At 35.1% G+C, this 25,123-nt stretch overlaps 1 protein-coding gene across 13 annotated transcripts in view; it reads right to left on the bottom strand.

Moving 5' to 3' along the window:
* KIF16B (kinesin family member 16B) overlaps positions 1-25,123 on the bottom strand; it is a 341,720-nt gene that overhangs the window by 129,298 nt on the left and 187,299 nt on the right. For 12 of the 13 annotated variants that reach the window (XM_074287819.1, XM_074287817.1, XM_074287818.1 and 9 more), the window contains 2 exons: positions 19,395-19,477; positions 16,939-17,027 (listed from right to left, as the gene is read on the bottom strand). In XM_074287819.1, the coding sequence (XP_074143920.1) occupies positions 16,939-17,027; positions 19,395-19,477 (172 nt within the window). Of the gene's footprint in view, positions 1-16,938; positions 17,028-19,394; positions 19,478-20,823; positions 20,881-25,123 lie in introns of those variants that run through there. The other variant, XM_074287825.1, reaches the window with a different exon arrangement.

Here is a 25,123-nt window from a genome sequence, read left to right as displayed (position 1 = left end):
AAATATTAGCAAAACAATTATTTGGCATTTTATAAAAAAGAAAAACAACAACAACAACAACAACAGTAAAATATATGTCAGCTAGAATCAAATGTCTAATCTGGATATCCCAGTGTTGAATAAATCTAAGAACATAAATTACTTAGGGAAAATTGTTTCCCTAAGTAACTTTAGGGAAGTATTCCATATTGACAAGAAGGTAGTTTAGCAGAAATTAGGCTTAAACAAATATCTTTATTCTTGCCTCAAGTTTCACTCCATTCAATTCATATTTCACACAATAACTGTAATAGTCCTAAAATGTCATTATGACCAATTCAATGCCTCCTACAGCTCCACTACAACTCAATAATGCTAATGACATTCCTACTACTTTTAGGATTAAATATAAGCTCCTCTGTTTATAATTATAGCATGGCCCAGTTCCATACCACCTTTCCAATTTCTTTCCATGCATTTTGCTGGCTTACACATTGTTCCAATCACATAACATTATATATCTATGATTTTACCTAGTCTCTGGAATACTCCCTTATCCTCACCTCTGGCCTTGTAAGCCTTGGTTTCCTTCAAGTCTCAATTCAAGTTCCTCTTTCTCATTAGGCATTTCCTGCCTCCTCCCACACCCCCATTCCATAGCAAGCCCCTACCCCTTCGATGTCAGCTGTATTATAAGTGTTTTATATATTCCTATATAAGTGCATATATATATATATATATATATATATGTATATATATATATATATGTATGTATACACACACACACACATATGCGTGTGTACAATGTATTATATGTATATGTTTCCCTTCCATAAAAATGTAAATTATTTAACAGTAATGAGCATTTTCACCTTTGTGTTTGTATCATCTCTTGTCTAACACAGTGCCTGGCAGATAGTAGGTGCTTAAAAGAATGTTTAATTCATTGATCTTACACCATATGCCACAATATTTTCAAAATGGAAATGTGACCTGAATATAGAATGCTTCACCATTAAACAATTAGAAGGAAACTATACTAAGTGTCTTTCAAGTACATAGTACATAGTTAAATGTATATAGTACAATTAAGTACATAGTATGTAAGTACCTTACATAGTACATAGTACCTACATAGTATAATAAGGGTAGAAATTTTTAACCAAGAGGAAAGAGGGAATCATAAAAGCAAAAAATATAATTTTTATTAAAATTAATGACATCAGTATCAGTAAAATTAAGAAGATTTCATAAAGAAATATAAATGCAGTTAGAATAAGGAATGTAGTCAGTAGAGAAAAGTTGTTCATCAAATATTTCTGATAAGAATATAGTATCCAACAACTATTTAACATAGGTACCTAACACAGAAGTCATTCCCCAAGGATAAGTGGTTGGAAAATGTGAAGAAACTATTCTCCAAAGAAGAATTTCATTAGGGAGCTGTTAATGTGGTCCATCTATATTTATGTTGGCCAACTTCATTCCATTCCTTGGCCCATAACTACATTTATAAACAGGATCTGATCATTCATAAGAAAGCTTCTTTTGTTATGATAGACTGGGGTAAGAGTGAGACAATCCTGTTGCAAAGCTAGAGAAACACCCAAATCACATATGGTATAAACTTCTGTTGTGCCGTCTTTATAAAAAGGACAGATTTATGATTTTCTATATAAACAGGTAAGCGCTTTTAATGAGAAAAAGAACAGATGAGGTAGAAAATGTAACTGATCAAATTGGGGAATAATGTTATCATGATAGGTCAATGTTTCGAGGTTTGTTTTTCTATTCTGATGAAAAAATGTTCCAAATAATTCCCATTAGGCATCCAGCAAATTGATGACAAAAAATAGAAATAGTATTAGAGAATTTATGCTAACAGAAAAAATTAATAAATTGTTTTTGGAACAGAAAAGCAACTTGAAATTATGTTAAGAAAAATATTAAAAATTGATACAAAGATCCATCTGAATGTGATCATTTATAATTAATCTGGCTGTGCAATTTGAATTTGTTTTGACATGTGGTATAAAAGGTTGGTATAATCCTAATTGCTATGAGATTTCTTTCCATTTTTTCCAGAAATTCATATCAAAACTGGGTCCTTCTTGTGATACATTATATAATTGGGTTTATTAAATACTAGCCTACTATGTGAAATTTCTTCTGATTTATCTAATCTGTTCTACTGGTCTACTTTGCTGCTTTTACCCTATACCAAATAGTTTTGATAATTAGTAGAAAACACTACATAGTAATGGACAATAGAAAAACATACTTCAAAATGTTGAGCTATCATGCTACAACATTTCCCAATTTGATTAGTTTCATTTCCTACTTTACCTGTTCTTTCTCTCTAAATATGCTTACCTCTTTATATAGAATATCATAAAGCTATCTTTTTTTTTTTTTAATAAAGATGACACTACAGAATTTTATACCATGTGTGATTGGAGTGTTTCTCTAGCTTTGCAACAAGCCTGTCTCACACTTACCTCAGTCTACCATGACAAAAGGTAATTCCTCATGAAAGATTAGATTCTATTTACAAATGCAGTTACAGGCCAAGGAATGGAATGAAGTTGGCCTCCATAAGTACAGATGTACCACATTAGCAACTGCCTAACCAAATGACTTGCAGACATTGGTGATATATAATGAAGCAAACAAGGTATGCATTTTAAAATTAAAACTACATTTCCATCTAAGGCTCAGTAGTTGTCTTTATAGCAACCTATGTCATGGTTTTTGAAAATATCTTAGTTCCCTATTTCTTTGACTCCTAATTTTACTTAAAGCAGTGACATTAGTTCATTTTCTTTACCAATTAAATTTTAGATTTCTACAATTTTTAGAATATAGTTACAAAATGCAAATCCAAATTAAATTCCTTTTTAAATTCAACATATTATTTTATTTTATCTTTTAAATCATACAGTGCACAGTAAACTATAATTTTAAAAGGACCACTGTGGAGTCACAGGCAGTGACAGGGTGAGGAACCAGCAATTAATGTTAATCCATTATAACACAGACAATACAAGATAAAACCCACAGACATAGTGATTCTACAACAGTTTTCCAACAGCCCTTAATCTTAATAAGCTATTTAGGGTAATCTATATCAATCACAAAGTTAGTAAATGATTTTCAAAAAAGGAAAAAAACAAAAACAGAAAACTAAGGTCAAAGCTAGAGAAGAAGAAACGGACCTTGCAGAAAACCTAAAATTTGAAGAATGGTGGGATATTATGGGGAAAAAAATCATATAGCAAATAAATATCACTTAAAATTCAATGAGACTACTAGAATTACTCACACTATAAATACAGCTAAAGATGTAGAAAAGACAAGAAAAGCCAGAACAAAATTTGAAAGTTAACAATAGATAAGGAAAATGAAAGAGGGAAAAAAAGTTACTAAAACAAAAGCTGGATTCTCCAAGTGATTTTATTTTTCCTTATGGGAACAAAAAACAGCAGAAAACTTTTTTGGCAGGTATCTAGATCCAGAAGAGGAGCAGCAAGATGGCAGAGTGGAAAGAGTGTTGGACCTAGAATCAGGATGACCTGAGTTCCAATATAGCCTCATTTAGTCATTTAACAGCTGTGTGATCCTGGGCAAATAATTTAACTGTTCTCAGCCTCAGTTTCCTCATCTGTAAAATGGTGATGAAAGAGCAACTAGGTGGCAGTGGTTAGAGCACCAGCCCTGAAGGCAGAAGGACCTGAGTCCAAATCTGGCCTCACATAGTTAACATTTCCTAGCTGTGTGACCCTGGGCAAGTCACTTAACCCTGATTGCTTCAGGGGAAAAAAATGGTGATGAAAATAGCACCAAACTCATGCCTAGTTACAGTACCCTAATCATGAGGCTTCTAGTTGTTCTGTCAGGAAATCAGCTTCATCATTCAAATTCATATCTTTGGTTAAATGCAGGGTGAAGGCAATGGGCAGGTGAGGAGTTTCTCTTTTATTTTTAAAATGGAAATGAAATGAGAATTTAAGGAATTTCATTTATGACATGCAAGAGGCTGCAAGAGCTCCTGAACTTAGCCAAATCAGCCACCTGTTTCTAATCCCAGAGCAAAGTAAAAGAGAACTACAACAATCAGCTTAGTCTTTTCTTAAAGACATTGTGTCATTTGAGGGGGGAATGTTTCTCCTACAGGGAAATTACTTCCTGGCAAAGAGACTGACTAGGCTCTGGTCCAAAATGAAGCTGGTTCCCAAAGGAAACAACAGAAATACCAAGCCTCATCCAAAAATTCTCTGGCACCAAATGGCCATGCATGTGTGTGTGTACAAATCATGGATTTAAAAAAAAAAGATTTAAATGGTAGCCAAAAACAAGTTCAGAAAATCACAGGCCAAATGACAAACTTGATTTCATTAATCAGTAGGAGTTGGAAAGTGGATTCTCAGGTGTCATAAAATAACATATGGCTACTTTTACTGTTAAATGTTTTGAAAGTTAAAGGCAATCACTGAATACACTGATTCTGAGAATCTTTTCATAAATTATTTGTACTGAGGAAAAGAAACCCTTTCCATGCTCTCTCACCTAACACTACTCTATTTTTTTTTATATCTGGTTACTTTAGAAATAAAAATTGGTTTCCCAGGGTAAGAAAAAAAAATTTAATCAGACATCTTCCCTTGGGAATCTATTTCATTTGGAAATAATCTGTAAGGTGAAATAATTAGATTTAAATTATATCTTTTTCTTAAATATCCAACAGGATGTATGCACAGCAATATGTACATATTAAGGTCCCTAATACAGATTAAAGTATAATAATTTAAAGGGCTCCTAACTAATTTTCATATTGAAGAAAGCAAGAGTAAAGAAATGGGGAAGCAGATGTAAAGATACATTAATTCAAGGGCAAATACGGAGAGAAGCAGCATTTTGGAATGAGAAAAACCCTATGAACTTGCCATTGCTAGCTGTATGACTTTGGGCAAGTTATCATGGAGCAACTCTAAGCTGTAAATTGTTTTCTGAATAAAAAGATAATATCTGAAAAAATATAAGAACATTACTGCTAAATTTTGAAACCCCTAGATCAAAACCAAAATTTTACAAGAAGCAAGAAACTCATTTCAAATATACTATATCTACAATTACAATTGTATAGTGTTTATCAGAAGCTACAATTAAAAAAAAATCACAGGTCCTAGAATATTACATATCGACAATCAAAAGAATTAGACCTGCAACTAAAAATATATCCAGTAAAACTAACCATGATTCTGAATGAAAAAAATAGACATTCAATGAACTCACAGGTTTTCAAGATTATCTCAACCAAACCTTAACTGGAAAGAAAATTAACATATTAGAGCCAACATCAAAGAGTAATTTCAAGGGACTAAACAAGGACAAACCATTTATGCTTTATATGTAAAAATATAAATTATACATCTAAGATTGACATCAGTAACAGGTTAGTGCAAAAGATTGGGGCAGAGCTAAGTATGATCTAATTCTAAACAGCAAAATTGTCTAGGAAAAATTAAAAATAGTAATTATGCTATATGAATGAGGTACAGAGGAAAAAGTGACATAGAGCCATTAGACTGGGGGAAGGGCAAACTGGTAGTTCTGGAATGGCTGAAATTGGGAATAATCCATTTATATCCCATAAAGACATGAAGGAATATTCCCTATTCCTGAGTTAAGTTCACTCTTTCCTTTCTTTGGTTGACTTCTCAAAGAAAGTTCACTTTGACTTCTCAAGGAATGTATCATGTATGCATAGGCTGCTTATCTATGTTGCAGTAAGTAGCCCCTCCTGAAACTCAAGGACAGTACTTAGGAGAAATGGCTAATCTCCCATGTATGTCATTTATTAATTACAATCTTGCAGCCCCTCAGGGTTATCTCCTTGATGAGCTAACACATCTGTATTCCCATGGCCAATAACCAAGAAGATGGACTGAAACCCAAGGCCCCTGGCCCATTTATAGTCCAAATCCTTGGCCCAAAGCCTTCTTTTGAATGTAACCCCATAAAAGCCCCTGCTGTGATATGGCTTATTGGAGTCTCATCCATGGAGAGGATGCTCTGCCTGGAACTGTTCCCAGTTTGGTACTCATTGGCTGAATGAGGGACTCCCCAGCCACAGTGAATCAGAGTCAGTGCTCCCCTGAATTGGTGATGTTTTCTTTCTCTTTTTCACCTATTCTGATTATTGTATTGGTTTGTTTAACTATTTTCCTTATATGCTGGTTTTATTATTGCAAAAGGTCTATTCTTTGCTGCTTTTAGATTTTATTAAAGTTCTTTTATATTTGGCTTTTAAAACACGAGTCATTTGTGATAACTAATTCAAACTTTAAAATCTCACAAGGCCACAGCATTCTCCAAAATTTATAAAGAAATAAGTATGGAGAGGGAATAGATTAAAATAGAATACAAAAGGGTATCTAGATTAATGGAATTGGGATAAATTAAGTAAATTAATGAGAATAGAGAGAGGAAAAAGGTGAGGGGAGAAGATAAGAGAAGGTTCCATGGATGGGGGGAGATTAAAAAATAGCAAAACAAGTCAAGGAATAGAACTAAAACAGAAAGTTAGTATCTATAGGAAATGAAAGACATACACAAATACAGCAAGGATCGGGAGTAGAATTTATTGGGGGGAAAAAAGTAGGGACAATAATCATTGATCTCAGACAAAATCAAACTTAAAAATTCAATCAAGAGAGAATCCAAACTATGCTCAAAAAGTTATCAGACTGTGCATACCCTTTGACCCAGCAGTGTTACTACTGGGCTTATATTCCAAAGAGATCTTAAAGAAAGGAAAGGGACCTGTAGGTGCAAGAATGCTTGTGGCAGCCTTCTTTATGGTGGCCAGAAACAGGAAATTATGTGGATGCCCATCAAATGGAGATTGGCTGAATTGCGGTATATGAATATTATGGAAAATTATTGTTCTGTAAGAAATGATCAACATGGTGATTTCAGAAAGGCCTGGAGAGATTTACATGAACTGATGCTGAGTAAAATGAGTAGGACCAGGAGATCGTTGTATACTTCAATAACAATACTATATGATGATCAATTCTGATGGATGTGTCCATTTTCAACAATGAGATGAACCAAATCAGTTCCAATAGAGCAGTAATGAACTGAACCAGCTACACCCAGGGAAAGAACTCTGGGAGATAACTATGAACCACTACATAAAATTCCCAATCCCTCTAATTGTGTCCACCTGTATTTTGGATTTCCTTCACAGGCTAAATGTACACTATTTCAAAGTCTGATTCTTTTTGTACAACAAAACAACTGTTTGGTCATGTATACATTTAATTTATACTTTAACATATTGAACATGTATTGGTCAACCTGCCATTGCGGGGAGAGGGGAAGGAAGGGAAAAATTAGAACAAAAGGTTTGGCAATTGTCAATGTTGTAAAATTACCCATGCATATATCTGGTAAATAAAAACTATTAAAAAAAAAAAAAGGAGAGAGAGAAATCTATATCATATGCTAGCTTATCAATATTCTTTTAGAGTCTACATATATGTAAATGCATAAGCATATGTGTGTGATTTGTTTACTCCCTGTAAAAATTAATGATCAGAAAAAGGGAAGAAAAGAAAGGCCAAAAGGCCAAAATATGTATTGGAACCCTAGATAGAACGTTTCTTCTGATTAAACCCAAGTACACAACAATGATCTTTTTTCTTCCTCTTTCTTTCTTTCTTTCTTTCTTTCTTTCTTTCTTTCTTTCTTTCTTTCTTTCTTTCTTTCTTTCTTTCTTTCTTTCTTTCTCTCTCTCTCTCTCTCTCTCTCTCTCTCTCTCTCTCTCTCTCTCTCTCTCTCTCTCTCTCTCTCTCTCTCTCTCTCTCTCTCTCTCTCTCTCTTTCTCCCTCCCTCCCTCCCTCCCTCCCTTCCTTCCTTCCTTCCTTCCTTCCTTCTTTCTTTCTTTGTTTCTTTCTTTTTTTTTTTTTTTTTACTAATAGCATATTTTTCTCCAAGTTTCACAACTAGCTGTCTTCTGTATACTATGGATAAATGTTTAAGTTATTAGTCATTATTTCTAAGATATTTAGATTAAAGTGTCAGGAAAATGTTAAAAATGAGATCAATGAGTCATTCTGAATGTATACTGAAATCAATTCCAGCACTCCTGTCTTATGTACAATCTTTAGAATTTTAAACCATTTCCAAAGGAGGTAGCTTCTTTCAAATTCGGTGTCTTAAGGCATTGGACTGGGTCACTTGGTTCTAATGCTGGATATTTCCATCTCTATGCCTTCCATCAGGTTACTTGACACACATTCCTTCCCGCAGGCACCCCTTCCCTACCCTCCCTCTCACACTGTTCTCCACCCCATCCAGACTTAAGATGTTCTCACCTATAAAATGTTTATTTACACATGGGGCAGATTACATGATTTCTGAAGTCCCTTCCAGCTCTAAATTCTATTAATTTTATGACAATTCTTATCATATGTTAATTTGAATAGAGAAGCAATGTTATTTCAGATTCATTTTTAGTTCATAGAAATACTCATTACATCAAAATTCAACTGTGACCAAAATGATGTACATATTAAAACAATGTATTTACTGTGGCACTTCTTAATGTTAGCTTTTAATTTAGTATATCTTTAAATTTTTTCTGAAGAATAGTTTTGATTTTTCCTCTATGAATATCAGAATGTCTTCCCCAATTTAACATAGATCAAGAGCCAAATTTAAATAAAAGGGATATAATAATGCAAGCAATAATTCTCTGTCATGCCTCATGTTGTAACTTTAGGTATGGTCAATAATTTTGTATGTTCTGATACTTTCTGTAACTAAAATAAAATATTTTAAAATAAGCTATTAATTACAAAAGGCCTTCCCGTTAGCAGGTAATTATTAAATGTCAACGGGGTAGCATTTTAAGCTAGAGAGATGTATGGATCATACCCTTTACTAATGAATATGTTAATCAATGAAAATGTGCACACTTTATGCTAAGTACTAGGAATACAAGCAGAAAAGTCAAGGAAGTCCCTACTCCCAAGAAGCTCACATTGTAATTTCAGAAAATTTACTTATAGGACAGAGGGAGAGGCCTGAAAGTTCTAATGAGACCGTGATGGAAGAGATGGCAAGGTCCGAAGATCATACTATTAACTAAGCAGAGCAGATGACAGGCCAGAGGGATCCCAGGAAGTGGAAGCAGGGTGGACCAGGAGGGCCTGGTGCACTTCCACTTCACTGGAAGGAATAGTAACAATCAAAGCATGAGGAAAGTCCTCTGCAGCATGTCTTCCTTTCTTCAGGCCATTTCAAATGGGTTTGGAATTCAGGCAGATTGTACATTAGCCCCTCTATCACTTCTTCATTCTACTCATCATCACTGATTGTCTCAGGAGTTTCATTTACCTGTTTTAATCCAGCTCCATTTGACTATAACTTTCCTGAAGACAAAGACTTAGGTACCACTTCTTTTATACTGCCCACAGCATTCAGCCCAGTGATGAACACACAATAATCAATATTTCCTGATTTATTTTTCTCCCAACCTAGATGACTTACATAGGTAATGCAATTTCATTCCTATTTTTCAAGCTGGAGGTTTGACATCATTTTCACAAGCTTAGTATCTGGATTTGAAAGTCAACTAGTTCAGCTGGCCCCAAGTAACAAATATGCTTTTCATTGCTCTTCCACTGTGAGCTGTGATTCTTTTAATTTAACTTTGAAAACCTCTGCACCTGATAAATCTGTAACATCCAAAAAAAGAAATAAATAGTAGAAATATAGTTTTAATTCAGTATTAATTTGTTAATTTGAAGGTCATCTGAAGTTCAAAATTAATAATTTTATGATCTGACACTACATCAAACTTCCCCTAGAAAGTGCAAGAGTCAACCCATGAGAGTACTATCGGCCACCCCAGTGAGGAATCCAGGACCTTCCTCTTTCCCACCCCAACTCTCACTGCCAAGCTCCTGTCAAAAACTAGAGTCTCTCTCTCTTGGCTGGATGCTGAACCATGCTCCCATCTCTTTTGGTGATCCCCCAGAACCTGAATCAATTCTGACTGTAATCTCTTTTAGCTAAGGAACATCTGCTCTAGCACTCCTTCCCATTTGACTATTGCTTACTTGCTGGATCCTAAATAGCTCCTAGACTTATATAGCTATATACTATGAAGCTGAAACTATCTGTAGCTATCACCTTCAGATAGAATGTAAACTCCTGAAGAACAAGGACTGCTTTTTGGCTTTTGTATTTGTATCTCCAGAGCTTTGTACAGTGCAAAGCACATGGTCTTTGCTTTTTTCTGCAAGTTCAAAAAGTATTTAGGAGAAAGCAGTCATATTGAGTGTAAGAGCCCTTTAAATGGGCGGTGCCACAGCGCATCAGGAGAATGAGGCCCTGAAGTAATTTCTATGGATATTAGGACTGCCTTGTAGGTGGGATCTTGGCCATATTGAGATAGCTTCGTAATGGGTGACTCTCTTGCTGAATGGCTGTGTGTGTGACCTCACAGGCCCTTTATAAGCCCACTGCAGGCAGCAGTCACTCTCTTCACCCTGGCTCCCTAGCCTGGGTGGCCAAGCCAAGATGGGTAGCCAAAAGAGAAAAGGATTTTGGTAATGAACACGTGGGTCTTCTGACCAGGTGTTCACTTGGGAACCAACAAGTCAGGGCATCAGTCAGGGCATTATGTGAGTAGGTATAATAAAGGCTTTTAAGATTACACATGGCTGTTCTTGAGCATGCTACTGGTTATTAAACTATAGATTCAAGAGATTGTGGCCAGAGACCTTTGAAGGCCTCAGAGGAGGCGAGCCAGGTAGAGTTCACACTGCAAAGGTCAGTGGTCAAAGGTACTCTGTTGGGCCTAGGACAGACTAATAATTGTTACTGCCAGGAGTGCATGCTACAATTGAGGATGGTCCTGGAGATCAGACATTGACCTGAAGTGTTATCTATGAAATATCCCACTTCAGAGAGTTTTCTTCCCTACACTCTGTAAGTGAAGGTCTTTGATATTTGACAACTTTGTAGCTGGGGACATGTCTTTATAATAACCTTTACCAGAAGGACCCATAATTCTTGTACTAAGTTTCTGCCTTGGAATTTCATTAACATGAAAAGTGGGGAATTTGGGAGGATGACATTAAAAAAAAATTCCTAATTAGGTAGTATTTTATTCTTGTGTACAAAAGTTGCCATTAAAAATACTCCATGGCACACAGAAAAAAAGCAGGTGTAGTAACTCTGATCCTCAGAATGTAGGCAGTCAGATCACAATTGGAGGGACAAAGTAGCATAAGGCTTATGACTAATCTTTCTGACTTTTAAAAAGTCGAAGTCAAATTAAACTACCAAACTGTCACAGACATTGAAAATGTAACAGAGTAACATTTAGACCAATTAGTCATAGGTTCCATATGGATTTGGGAAAAATCTGATATGGCGGTCAGAATCATTTAGTTAAATAATATTAAACAGACAAGAAGAGAGTATTTAAACTGGAGTTTTCTCTCCTGGTTGTTAATATTTAAACAAAGCAGATGTGTAAACTATTTTATCTTGGTCATAAGAGGCACATTTGCTAGAACTGCTCTAATAAATTTAAAAGACAGAACTATTCTAGCACCAAGTCCCGTAGAAAGTTAACATTCATCTAACCATATGCATACACTCTCAAATATCAGAGATATGACCTAGAGTTTGCTTCAAGGTAATTGTACTAAATACAAACCTAACTAACTAAATAGAAAGTTATATAGCCAAGGAATTATATTTAAATTTTTTTGAGAAGTCAGCCATTGATGAAGAGCCTGATATTCTCAATTAGTAAATCTTTGTCAAAAGTAAAACACTTCTGGCCAAGATGGCAGCATGGAGACAGAGAGCTGCTTGACCTCCGCGTTTCTCTCAGGACTTAATTCATGACAAGCTTCAGAGTTAATGCTTGATCGGAAAAGAAACCTACAAATAATCGCCAACAGAAGACATCCTTGAAATTCGCCAGAGAAGGTGTGTGTTTGCTGGGGGGAGGGGACGAACAGACTGGGCGCAGACTGAGGGCAGGCAGGGAGAGAGAGGCAGGCAGCTCACACAGCTCATACCAGAGGGGGGAGGGGTACAATCTCTTCCGTTTCTGCCAAAATACTTTTACCCCAGTGTGGATACTCTGTCTTGGCAGCAAGCCAGGACCAGCAGAGAGGGGGCAAACACCGGAGATGAAGAATAAAACCCCAGAAAGCTAGCATCTCTCTGGACCTGGCCACCCCCACCCCCACCCAGAGTGATTCAGCGTGCTCTCAGAGTCCCAGAGTGCAGAAACAACACAGACATAGAGCAGCAATCTCTGTCCTATTAGTGCCTTGCTGCTATCTCCAGCAGTCTGTAGAGGAAGCCCATTAACACCATCCAGCCCCATCTCCCCCAGAAACAGACCAATTGTTTCTCTTGTCAATTTGTTTTCTTTGATTCCTACTCTGGCAAAATGAACAAAAAATTCAAAAGGGCTCTAACCATTGACAGCTTCTGTATGGAGAGAGAACAGACTAAGGAGACTAAAAGTAGACTGTCTCCAGAGAAATCCCCTAAGGGGGATATGATCTGCTCCTCAATACAAAAGACTCTCATAGAGGAAATCAAAAAGCTCTCACAAGAGAGCTAGAAGAGAAATGGGAAAAGGAAAGGGAAGCTTGGCAAGAGAGCTTAGAGAAGTTATCCAGAGTGGATAAAGAGATCAAATCAATGAGAAATAAAATTAGTGAATTAGAAAAGGTAAACAACTCCAAGGAAAACAAGATTAGCGAGCTGGAAAAAGAAAGCAGCTCTCTAAAAAATAAAATGGATGAAATGGAAAAAAATTCCATAGAAGAAAAAAACTCACTTAAAAACACAATTGGACAATTACAAAAAGATATAAAAAAAGTGAGTGAAGAAAATACATCGTTGAAAATTAGACTCGAACAAGTAGAAATGAATGACTCAAGGAGAAACCAAGAGGTAGTCAAGCAAAACCAGAGAAATGAAAAAATGAAAAGAATGTCAAGTACCTTATTAGAAAGACAATAGACCTAGAAAACAGATCCAGGAGAGACAATTTGAGAATAATCGGACTCCCTGAAAAATCTGAGGAAAAAAAGAGCCTGGACACTATTTTCCAGGAAATTATCAAAGAGAACTGCCCAGACGTTTTGGAAACAGAGAGTAAAATAGACATTGAAAAAATTCATCAATCACTTACTGAAAGGGATCCTAAAATCAAAACGCTAAGAAATATAGTGGCCAAGTTCAAGAACCATCAGACAAAGGAAAAAATATTGGAAGCTGCTAGAAAAAAGCAATTCAGATAGGGAGAAGCCACACTAAGGATAACCCAGGATCTAGCAGCATCCACATTAAAAGAACGAAGGGCCTGGAATATGATATTCCGAAAGGCTAAGGAACTTGGTATGCAGACAAGAATAACTTACCCAGCCAAAATGAGCATCTTTTTCCAGGGAAGAAGATGGGCATTTAACGAAATAAATGAATTCCATCTATTCTTGATAAAAAAAAAAAACAGATCTACACAGAATGTTTGATCTTCAAATATAGAACTCAAGAGATTTCTAAAAAGGTAAAAAGAAATCTTGAGAACTATATTTCTGTCATAAAGATATGTAAAGAACACATGTATAATTTGTCCTAGAAATCAGAGGTAGAAAGGAAATTATATCATAAAAAAGGGTAAAGTGGTGGTACTACATCTCATGAAGAGGCAAAGGTAACCTATTATATCTGAGAGAAAGAAAGGAGGGAGATGAACAAAGTGTGTATCAATAGACATATTCGATTTATGGTGAAACTTCTTGTACTTCATTGAAAAATGAGAGGGATGGAGTAAGCTAAGGGGAAGGGAATACAGAAATTGTGAGAAAAAGGGGTAAAATAGGAAGAGGAACTTTAAGGTGGGGGAGGGAGGGCTGTGAAAAGCAAGTGGTGTTCACAAGTTTAATACTGGGTAAGGGGGTAAGAGGGAAGGAAAGGAGAAAAGCATAAGCAGGGGTTAACAGGATGGCAAGCAATACAGAATTAGTCATTCTAACCATAAATGTGAATGGAGTAAATTCCCTCATAAAAGAGGAAGCAGTTAGCAGACTGGATTAAAAGTCAGAATCCTACTATATGTTGTTTATAGGAAACACACCTGGCATGTAATTTTAATTTCATTGTGGTCTGAAAAGGATGCATTTACTATTTCTGCCTTACTGCATTTGATTTTGAGGTTTTTATGTCCTAGTATATGATCAATTTTTGTATAGGTTCCATGAACTGCTGAGAAGAAAGTATACTCCTTTCTGTTTCCATTTAGTTTTCGCCAAAGATCTATCATATCAAACTTTTCTAGTATTCTATTTACCTCTTTGACTTCTGTCTTATTTATTTTGTGGTTTGATTTATCTAATTCTGAGAGTGCAAGGTTGAGATCTCCCACTATTATAGTTTTGCTGTCTATTTCTTCTTTCAGCTCTCTTAATTTCTCTTTTAAGAATTTATATGCTGCACCACTTGGTGCATATATGTTTTAATATTGATACTGCTTCATTATCTATGCTATTCTTTAGCAGGATATAATGCCCTGCCTTATCTCTTTTAATTAGGTCAATTTTTGTTTTTGCTTGATCTGAGATGAGGATGGCTACCCCTGCTTTTTTGGCTTCACTTGAAGCATAGCAGATTCTTCTCCACCCTTTTACTTTTAGTTTGAATGCATCATTTTTGGGATAAGAATTCATTATTTGACAAAAACTGCTGGGAAAACTGGAAATTAGTATGGCAGAAACTAGGCATGGACCCACATTTAACACCACATACTAAGATGAGATCAAAATGGGTCCAAGATTTAGGCATAAAGAACGAGATCATAAATAAATTAGAGGAATATAGGATAATTTACTTCTCAGACCTGTAGAGGAGGAAGGAATTTGTGACCAAAGGAGAACTAGAGACCATTATTGATCACAAAATAGAAAATTTTGATTACACCAAATTAAAAAGTTTCTGCACAAACAAAACTAATGCAAACAAGAAGGGAAGTAACAAATTGGGAAAACATTTTTACAGTTAAAGGTTCTGATAAAGGCCTCATCTCCAAAATATACAGAGAATTGACTTTAATTTATAAGAAATCAAGCCATTCTCTAATTGATAAATGGTCAAAGGATATGAACAGACAATTTTCAGATGATGAAATTAAAACTATTTCCACTCCTATGAAAGAGTGTTCCAAATCACTATTGATCAGAGAAATGCAAATTAAGACAACTCTGAGATATCATTACACACCTGTCAGATTGGCTAAGATGACAGGAACAATTAACGATGAATGTTGGAGGGGCTGTGGGAAAACTGGGACACTGATGCATTGTTGGTGGAGTTGTGAAAGAATCCAACCATTCTGGAGAGCAATCTGGAATTATGCCCAAAAAGTTATCAAACTGTGCATACCCTTTGACCCAACAGTGCTAGTACTGGGCTTATATCCCAAGGAAATACTAAAGAAGGGAAGGGGACCTGTATGTGTCAAAATGTTTGTGGCAGTCCTTTTCATAGTGGCTAGAAACTGGAAAATGAATGGATGTCCATCAATTGGAGAATGATTGGGTAAATTATGGTATATGAATGTTATGGAATATTATTGTTCTGTAAGAAATGATCAACAGGAGGAATACAGAGAGGCTTGGAGAGACTTACATCAACTGATGCTGAGTGAAACGAGCAATACTAGGGGATCATTATACACTTCAACAATGATACTGTATGAGGATGTATTCTGATGGAAGTGGATATCTTCAACATAGAGAAGAACTAATCCAATTCCAATTGATCAATGATCGACAGAATCAGCTACATCCAGAAAAGGAACACTGGGAAATGAGTGTAAACTGTGAGCATTTTTTTCTTCCCAGATTATTTTTACCTTCGGAATACAATTCTTCCTTTGCAACAACAACAACAAAATTTGGTTCTGCAGATATATATTGTACCTAGGATATACTATAAGATATGGGAATGCCTGAGGGGGTGGAGGGAAAGAAGGGAAAATTTTGGAACAGAAGGGAGTACAAGGGATAATGTTGTAAAAAAAAAAAATTACCTATGCATATGTACTGTCAAAAAAAATGTTATAATTATAAAATTAAAAAAAAAAGTAAAATAAAATACAATTGATTAGGAAACAGGAAACCTGAATTATAATCCCAAACCTGCCAAAATGACTAGATTATTAATATCTCTGACTGCTCTAAATTCCACAACACAAAAACTGAATTGTGGAAAAAGAAAAAGTTGTTTACTTATATAACAACCACACTCTTTTCTAACCATTGTTAACTAAAGCATTCATCTGATGGGACCTCTGATAAGTATTTAATTTCAGTGTGAAGAAATAAGTGAACGTACTTGGGAGTTTTCAAATAGTCTTTTTTTTTTTTTTTAACTAATCTAGATCTCATAAGTAAATGAGCTCCTTCATGTAGCTCACTAGATCTATTGGGATTGTAAGATTTTCTAAATGGGGCTCAAATATTCTGTCAGAGTCCCTCAGCTATATGACCTCTATTGGCCAAGAACATTTATAGATCTTAGAAAGAGAAGAGCTCTTAAGATATCATTCTGGCTTTTAAGCAGAGAAAAAATTGTTTTCCCCCATTTTACAGGTGAAACACTTGAGGCCTGGAGAAACTCAGTAATTTAATCATAATCACATAATTTAAAAATAAATTTATTCAATCATTATTCTTGTTGTCATCATTTCTCAAAAGGTGAATATTAGTTTTAGTGTTGGCATGTTCCTGCATTGGAATCAAAGAAAATCTATTTAACACATTTATCTCAATTGCTAAAAAACTGAAGTGCAACTCCATTACACAATAATATTGAAATGAATAATTAAAACAGTAACTGATAATCACTTACCCAGGGTTATACAACATGACAGCCGAGAGATTCTCACATGATTTTGAGAGGTCAGTCATTGACAAACTGAAGGAAGACAAAAGTCCACTCTATAAACAGAGCACAAAGTATGTCTATTAACTTTTTCAATAATCAAAATCCAGCAGATAGATTATCTAACCAGCTTCGTTTTAATTGCTGAAAACCCAGTGCACAAATGAGAACTATCACATTTCAAGAAACTTTTATTTTCTTGGTGTAGGTACTGGTTGGCCAAAGGCAGAATGCAATTTTTCCATGCCTGAGTGGAAAGTTTATATGAGCTGCTATAGCTGAAAAAAAAAATGCATTTGGAGGCCAATAAACAGTACTGTAAAGCCTCTCTTTTTAGTTAGCTAGTCTTTGGGTATCAGACACATTCTATCTCTAGGTTATTAAAAGCTTTCCCAGTCTGATTAGATTTGCCACAGCTTAGACATCCTGCTGGCAAGATTCTTGAAGACCAGGACACTCCATGTCATGAAAAGACTTTCAGTGAAAAGCACAAATTTTTCTTTTTAGCATTTTAAGTATTGATATATTATAAGGCACAGAAATGATGTATACCACTGCATAAATGTTCCAAGCTAAATTCCCTAAAATCATTAAAGCAGGTACTGGGCATTCCACAATGACAGATTACAAGGATAGGAAATTCTCCCTAATATTCAAAGTAGAGATAGGAATGTCACGGTTAAATCTTAAGATGTTAAATTTAGATTTGGGAGCTGGAAGGCCATCTAGCCATACTACCTAATTTTACAAATGAAGAACTGAGGCTCAGGATAACTTGCCACACAGGCTACCAGAACATAAGCAGCGAAGTTGAGATTCCTACGTGGTTTACTGACTCCAAATCCACCATATTTTGCAGTATACTATCTGTCAAAGGGAGGACAGATAATCTACGAATTTTTAAGCTACTTTTCCCCAAGGAAGCAGAAAACTACATCTTTTCCTCCTCCTACACAACAATGCCAGAGACCAGCTGAAAGAAGACTCTGCTAGAATAAATAGGATTATATCGAGTGGTATATAACAGGAATATATCAAGGAAGGTAACAGTGGCAAGACTAAGGTTTGCAGGTTTCCAAATTAGTTCTGACAATAAGGTAACACAAAATGACAAAATCATCATAAAATCATTATCAGTGACATATTTAAGGAGGATCTGAATCTGTCCTCAGTTTCTGTAATTTTCTTTCTTGCTCCCAGGGAAACTGTTGAAAGAGCCCATACCACCAAACTTCATTTTTCTTACTTCAAATTAAAACTGCCAATCATCTAAGCTAGTCTCAAGGAGCAGATGATCTGAAAAACCTGATTCTCTTCTAGACTTCTCTATTACTGCTGAGGGAAGCACCATCTTCCCAGATCATCCAGATTTGAAAACTAAGTTCATCTTTAATTCCTCACTCCTTCTCATCCCACCATATCTCATCTGTTGCAAAGATTTGTTGATTTAACCTGCAACTTATTTGCTTGAACATAGATATCACCTTGGTACAGGCTCCCATTGCTTCATGCCTTCACTATTTCAATAGTCTGCTAGTTGGTCTCCATGCCTCAAATACCTCCCCACTTGAGACTATTAATCACTTCAAATTAATCTTCCTCAAGTCAAAACAATATCACCCCCCTTCCATAAATGGCAATGAATGGCTCCCTATGATCCAATATGAAATCATGTTTGTCATTCAAAGCCTTTTACCCCCTGACTCGCCCTCTATCTTCTCAGTCTTCTTATACCTTACCATCTTTCACAATCCAGGTACTCTGTGATTGGACACTTCCTCTAAAGATTCTGGGCATTTCCACTGGCTGTCCCCAAGTCAGATCTGCCTCCTAGGTTTTGTAGCTTCTTTCAAGTCCCAGCTAAAATGCCATCTTTTATAAGAAGGTTTTTTCTGTCTCTAATACTAATGCCTTCATTCTACTGATTATTTCCAATTTGTGGTATATAGTTCTTATTTGTATATATTGTCTTCAGATTCTCTCCTTCATCAGACTATGAGATCCTTGAGAGCAAGAACTGTCTGGCACACAATAAGTGCATAATAAATGTCTACCGAATGACTACATGAAATTAGGTAGTTATAATCTTCCATACACATGGGACTCCCACCTTTTGCTGAAAAGAAAAGTAATAAACACACTTGGTGAAATGTGGGTGGTTGCGAGGAGTTGAATTGTGGGGGTTCAGTTGTGCTTTGATTGCTACTCTAAATGATATCTACCAGAGTCCCTAAACATGTAAAGAGCCAGGAAGAGAAAACTCATAAAATCAGCACTGCTGAGCAACATGGAGATCCAAGCCCCTGGCTCTACATTTCCTCCTCCTTGACTGTGCAAATGGCTCTAAGCTTAACAAACAACAAACAGCTCCAAAATTCAGACTGTTACAATGTATCACTTGTAATTAATTTACTTTCTCTCACCTTTCTCTTTTCCCTAAGTTTGGCAGCTTCCTTGGGGTGGTTAAAGCGAAACATATTGGTTCTCCCAAGAAGTATAACAGCACCTAAGAAAATATATGGGTTGTTATTAACATCCAACCTTGTCTCATACACTTATTTGGTGGTATCTGAAGTCAGATTTCTACAACTGAAATACAATCTCTCGTTAATGACCAAAAGAGAGAAAAGGTTTTGCTTGGCAATTTAACTTATAAAACCTTATTAAAAAATAAAGATTTTGCTCTTTCTATTAAATTTAAAAGTTCTGAATGGTTTTTATATTTCTAAAGTATAATGGATTATTAGCTACGTATGAGAAAAATGATACAACTAAGGTACTGGCATATGAATGTTGTTACGGTTTTTAACACTTGGTATCTACCACTTAACTAGACTTTTAATTAATCAAAACTTATTTTCTAAATAAAGACAGATGTCCCAGCAATTTTTTTGGAAGCAAAGATCTAGAAACAAAATGGATATCCATCGATTGAGAAACAGTTAAATTAACTGTGTTATAGAAACATAATGTATTATTATTGTACTCTAAAAAACATTAAATATATGGAAACCAAAGAAAGAAAAATAAAAAGAATCCACAGGGTCAAGTAAATAGAATCATAATCACACATAAAAAAAAAAACAAAAAAAAACAAAACAAAAAAAAAAAAAACAAACAAGAAACCAAAGTTGAAGAATGTTGAAAAAGAAGAAATGCACCTCCTTATTTTGGAGGAGAGATGGAGGACTTTGTTCAGTAGAGTGCATACACCATTCCATCAGCCTAGTTTGGTTTAGCTGTATTTTATCCCCTCTCCTACAAGAAGAGATTAATTTATAAAACCACCAATATAACAGGGAGGAGTGGTGAGAGGGATAAATAAAAAAATAACTATGATGTTAAAATAAAAAATGTCAACTGAACTTTTCAAAAATTAAACACTTCCTTCATTTACTGATGCAATTCATCAAAATTACGTATTTTTATAATACAAAACAATAATCAATTATGTCAAAGTCCACTTATTACAGTTGATCTGATTCTTTTTTTTTTGTTGCGTTTGTTACCAAAATGCCTAGAGACATGGATTTGATAGCACCCTTATGTATATCAATGCAATATTAGCGGGGGGAAAAATGGAATGGCATTTCACTCACATATGTTATGACATTTTAGGCAACAAGAATAACTATTCATTAATTATATGTCTCAGAAAATTGACAAAACAATCCTCCCCCAAAAAGGAAAGCTCCCATGTAGCTGCAGGATATCTCTTTTACCGTTTCCCAGCAGACTACTGGATCAAGAAAGGATATGGTATTTACATGATGTTAGACACAGTATGGTAATGATCAAAGGAGGATCTGAAAATGGAAAGAATTAGACTCTAGCTCTGGTTCTGCCACTAACCTATTGTATAATCTTGGATAAATCACTTCGTTTCTCTGGGCCTCAGTTTCCTCATCTGTAAGAAAAAAGGGGGTTGGATTGATATGAGCCCTAAGAGGCCTTCAAGATCTAAAGTTAAATGAAATATTCCTTGATTGACTGTGAATCTGATTAATTACAGTAGAAGGACTTTCTGCAAAATAGGAAACATTAGTTAGCCCATATTAAATTAATAATATAAATATTGTGCTTTCTCTATTAAGTGTATAACTACATTGTATTTCTTTTGCATATATTTATACATATATGTGTTGCTTCCCCTGATAGACTATACTCCTTGAAACCAGAGACTGGACTACTTCAATTATAGATTAGTGCCTAAATTACAATGGGAACTTAATAAAAGCTTGATTGGTGGTTAAAATATATTTCTCTACTGACTGTTTTATAATTTATAAACTACCTAAAAATGTAAATATAACTCCATTTCTTTGAAATTATGCAAACAGTACGCTGAAGAAAAAGAACTACTTTTTTGTTTTGGTAAAAAAAAATCAATTGAGTTTTGATATCATGCTTGGCTTGTAATTTTGGATTTTACAATGTGGACAGAAAGAATAAACTTGAAAATGTGGCCATTTTTAAACCTTTATGTAAAGCAATAATATTTAATATTACCAATTTCATCTATGGAACATGGAAATTAAGCTCCACAAACTTTAATCTTTCTAATAATGATCCCTCCCTCCAAAATACAAATAAAGGAAAAAACCTGCTATGCTACTTGGCAAAATTCTTTTATTTTTTAGATTTGAATTTAAGGGTACAAGTAATAAAGAGGGTTTAAATTTAAAGTTAGTCTTTTCCTAATAATTTGTCATAATGTGCAAAAATGCATAATTATGCAGCAAAAGCAAAACAAAACAAACAGATAATCACTAGAGAAATGCAAAAGACAGGCTTGAGTAGTTCCATGAGCTCTTTGTTCTAGATTTCACTGGCTTTGGAATTCTCAATTTCCAATATTATGTAAACTCATTATTCCATAATTGACAGGGAAAAGGAAGTCTATCTCTGAAGGAAGGCAAAAACAAAAACAAAAACAAACAAAAAAAAAGGGACTCATCTAAGTTCTTCTTCATTTCAAAGGTCCAAGAAAAGATTTTCATTTCCATCTTCTACTTCCTTCAGCAGCAAATGGGTTTGTGTATATTTTAATCTGCGTAAGAGTTTAAGATGTGTCTTGAATACTTAAATACACTGACACTAAATACAAAGTTGAGGCACATTTTTGGTGGGAAAGACAAATTCTAAGCTTAGTTTTCATTTCATTTGATAAGCCTTAAATCAAAACAACAGGAACAAAAGTGCATCAAAAACTAAGTTTGATACTATTCTGCTTTGAAACTCAACTATGACTGTATACTTGCTGACAGCATAGTAACACAGAAAACCACAAATTAACAGTAATTTGTGGTAGTTCCACCAGCTAGGGGGAACCATAGGGCACAGAGTGCTGGGCCTGGAGTCTGGAAGATTCTTTTTTCAGGATTCAAATGTGACCTCAGGCATTTGCTGGCTGTGTGATTTTGGGCAAGTCACTTAGCCCTTGTTTAAGGAAACAGCAAGCCAAACTAGGATCTTTGCCAAGAAACCTCCAAATGGGGTCACAAAGAGTTAATCAGGCACTACTGAAACAAATGAACAACAAAGTGCTATACTTTTATTTTGTTAAAATTTCCCAATTACATTTTAATCTGTTCTGGCAGGCATCTGAGAGTTGCCTATTAGATTTTATCTATGAGCTTTAGTTCCTGATCCTGCTTCCTCCCTTCTATTATCTCCAATTTATCCTGAATGGAGCACAATGCTCAATCAACATTTATTAAGTGCCTTAGACACACCAAGCACTGAACTAAATCCTGAGGACACAAAGACAAAATTAAACATAATTCCTGGCTTCATCGATGTAAAAATATGACCTAGGCCAAGTCTCTTGTCTGTGAAAAAGAAAATAATTTTGTATAAATTTCACATTTATTTGTGTGTCTCTTGTTCTGCTATCACAATAGACTCATATGCATATGTATTTTCCCTCACATTAGAAATTAAGCTCCTTAAGAACAGGCACTATTTCATTTAGCACACAGCAGGCAATGAATAATGTTTGATGAACTAAATTGAATTCCTTCTCCTTCTTTTTCCTCACTCTCAGGATCTAGAACACAAGAGAGTTTATGTTAACATCACAGTTTACTTACACTGTGAGTTATATGAGCATTGTTTTAATTAGGGAAATGAGTTTCAACTTCCATACAAGGAATTAATAAGTGAACTTCTGGAACATAATCTCCTGGAAAATTGAATTTGGTGCTTCAGCATACCCCTGAGCAAACCAACAACCACTAGTGGCCAGACTGCCACATGCTTCAGGGTAGATGAAATACCCCACTAACCTTAGCACCGGCCATCCACCACCACCAGGACACTGGCTCAGCACAAAGTAAAGTGCCAGAATCCTATGGACTCTACCTATATCAGCCACAATCCACTCCCATCCCTTAGTGCAGCACCAGAGGGTAGGATCCCCCTTGAGATTCAGGGCAATATCATTGCAGCACCAGGCAAACAAATCCTGCAGTTCCTTTCATTCCATGAGCAGAGCTCAAATTTAAAGGGAAAAACAAACAAAAACAAACAAACAAACAAAAAAAAAAAAAAAAAAAAAGATGAGCAAATTACAAAAACAAAAACAAAAACAAAAATCTAACCATAGAAAATTATTATAGTAACAGGGAAGATCAAGACAAAAACTCAGAAGAAAATAACAATGTCAAGCACCTATAAACAAAATCCCAAAGAAAATTGGGAATTGGTCTCAAAATCCAGAAACAATTCATGGAAATGTTTAAAAAGGGGCTTTAAAATCATGTGAGAAAAGAAAAAATGGAAAAATAAATGAAACTGATGTAAAAGAAATATTTAAAAAGAGCAAACAGCCTGAAAAAGAAAGCAATTGCTTAAAAAGTAGAATTGGCCAAATGAAAAAGGAAATACAAAAATCTGCTGAAGAAAACAATTCCTTAAAGAATACAATTAACCAAATGGAAAGTGAAGTACAAAAGCTAAAAGAGGAAAACAACTCTGTAAAAGTGAGCAAGTAGAAGCTGTTGACTCAATGAAACATCAAGAATTGGTCAAATTCAAAAGGAAAAACTAGAAAAAAAAATAAAACAATTCTTTGGGGAAACAAATGACCTAGAAAATAGATCTAGAAAAGACAAGATCAGAATAAATGAACTAGCTGAATCCATATTCAAAAGAAGAACCTGGAGAGCATCTGCTCTTTTTTTTTAATAGTACTAATAATGATAACTTTTTACTTGCAAAATACATGCAAAGATAATTTTCAACATTCACCCTTGTAAAAATTGTGTTCCAAATTTTTCTTCTTCCCTTCTGCCCATTCTCCTCCCTAGATGGCAAGTAATCTAATATATATATTAAATATGTTAAAATACGTTAAATCCAATATATGTATACATATTTATACAATTATCTTGCTACACAAGAAAAATTAGATCAAAAGGGGAGAAAATGAAAAAGAAAAAAACAAACAAGCAAACTACAACAAAAAAGGTGAAAATACCATGTTGTGATCCACATTAAGTCCCCACCGTCCTCTCTCTGGGTACAGATGGCTCTCTCCATCACAAGTCTATTGGAATTGGCCTGAATCATCTTATTGTTGAAAAGAGTCAAACCCATCACAATTAATCATCATATAATCTTCTTGTTGCTATACAATGTTTTTTTTTTTTTTTTTTTAACTCATTTCATGTAGCGCCAGTTCATATAAGTCTCTCCAGGCCTCTCTGAAATCATCCTGCTGATCATTTCTTACAGAACAATAATATTCTATAACATTCATATACCATAATTTATTCAGCCATTCCCTAACTGATGGGCATCCACTCAGTTTCCAGTTTCTGGCCACTACAAAAAGGGCTGCCACAAACATTCTTGCACATACAGGTCCCTTTCCCTTCTTTAAGATCTCTGTGATAAGCCCAGTAGTAACACTGCTGGATTAAGGGTTATGCACATTTTGATTCCTTTGGGCACAGTTCCAAATTGCTCTCCAGAATAGATGCATAAATTCACAACTCCACCAACAATGTATTAGTGTCCCAAGTTTCCCACATCCCTTCCAACACTTATCATTATATTTTCCTGTCATCTTTGCTAATCTGAGAGAGCTAATCTGCAGTGGTACTAGACAGCATCTTTCAAGAAATTACAAAGAAAAACTGCTCCAATA

This window comes from Sminthopsis crassicaudata, chromosome 2 (genome assembly GCF_048593235.1).
Source record: "Sminthopsis crassicaudata isolate SCR6 chromosome 2, ASM4859323v1, whole genome shotgun sequence".
NCBI lineage: Eukaryota > Metazoa > Chordata > Mammalia > Dasyuromorphia > Dasyuridae > Sminthopsis > Sminthopsis crassicaudata.
Note: the sequence above shows the minus strand (reverse complement) of the source record. Positions and strands in the feature narration are given on the sequence as shown.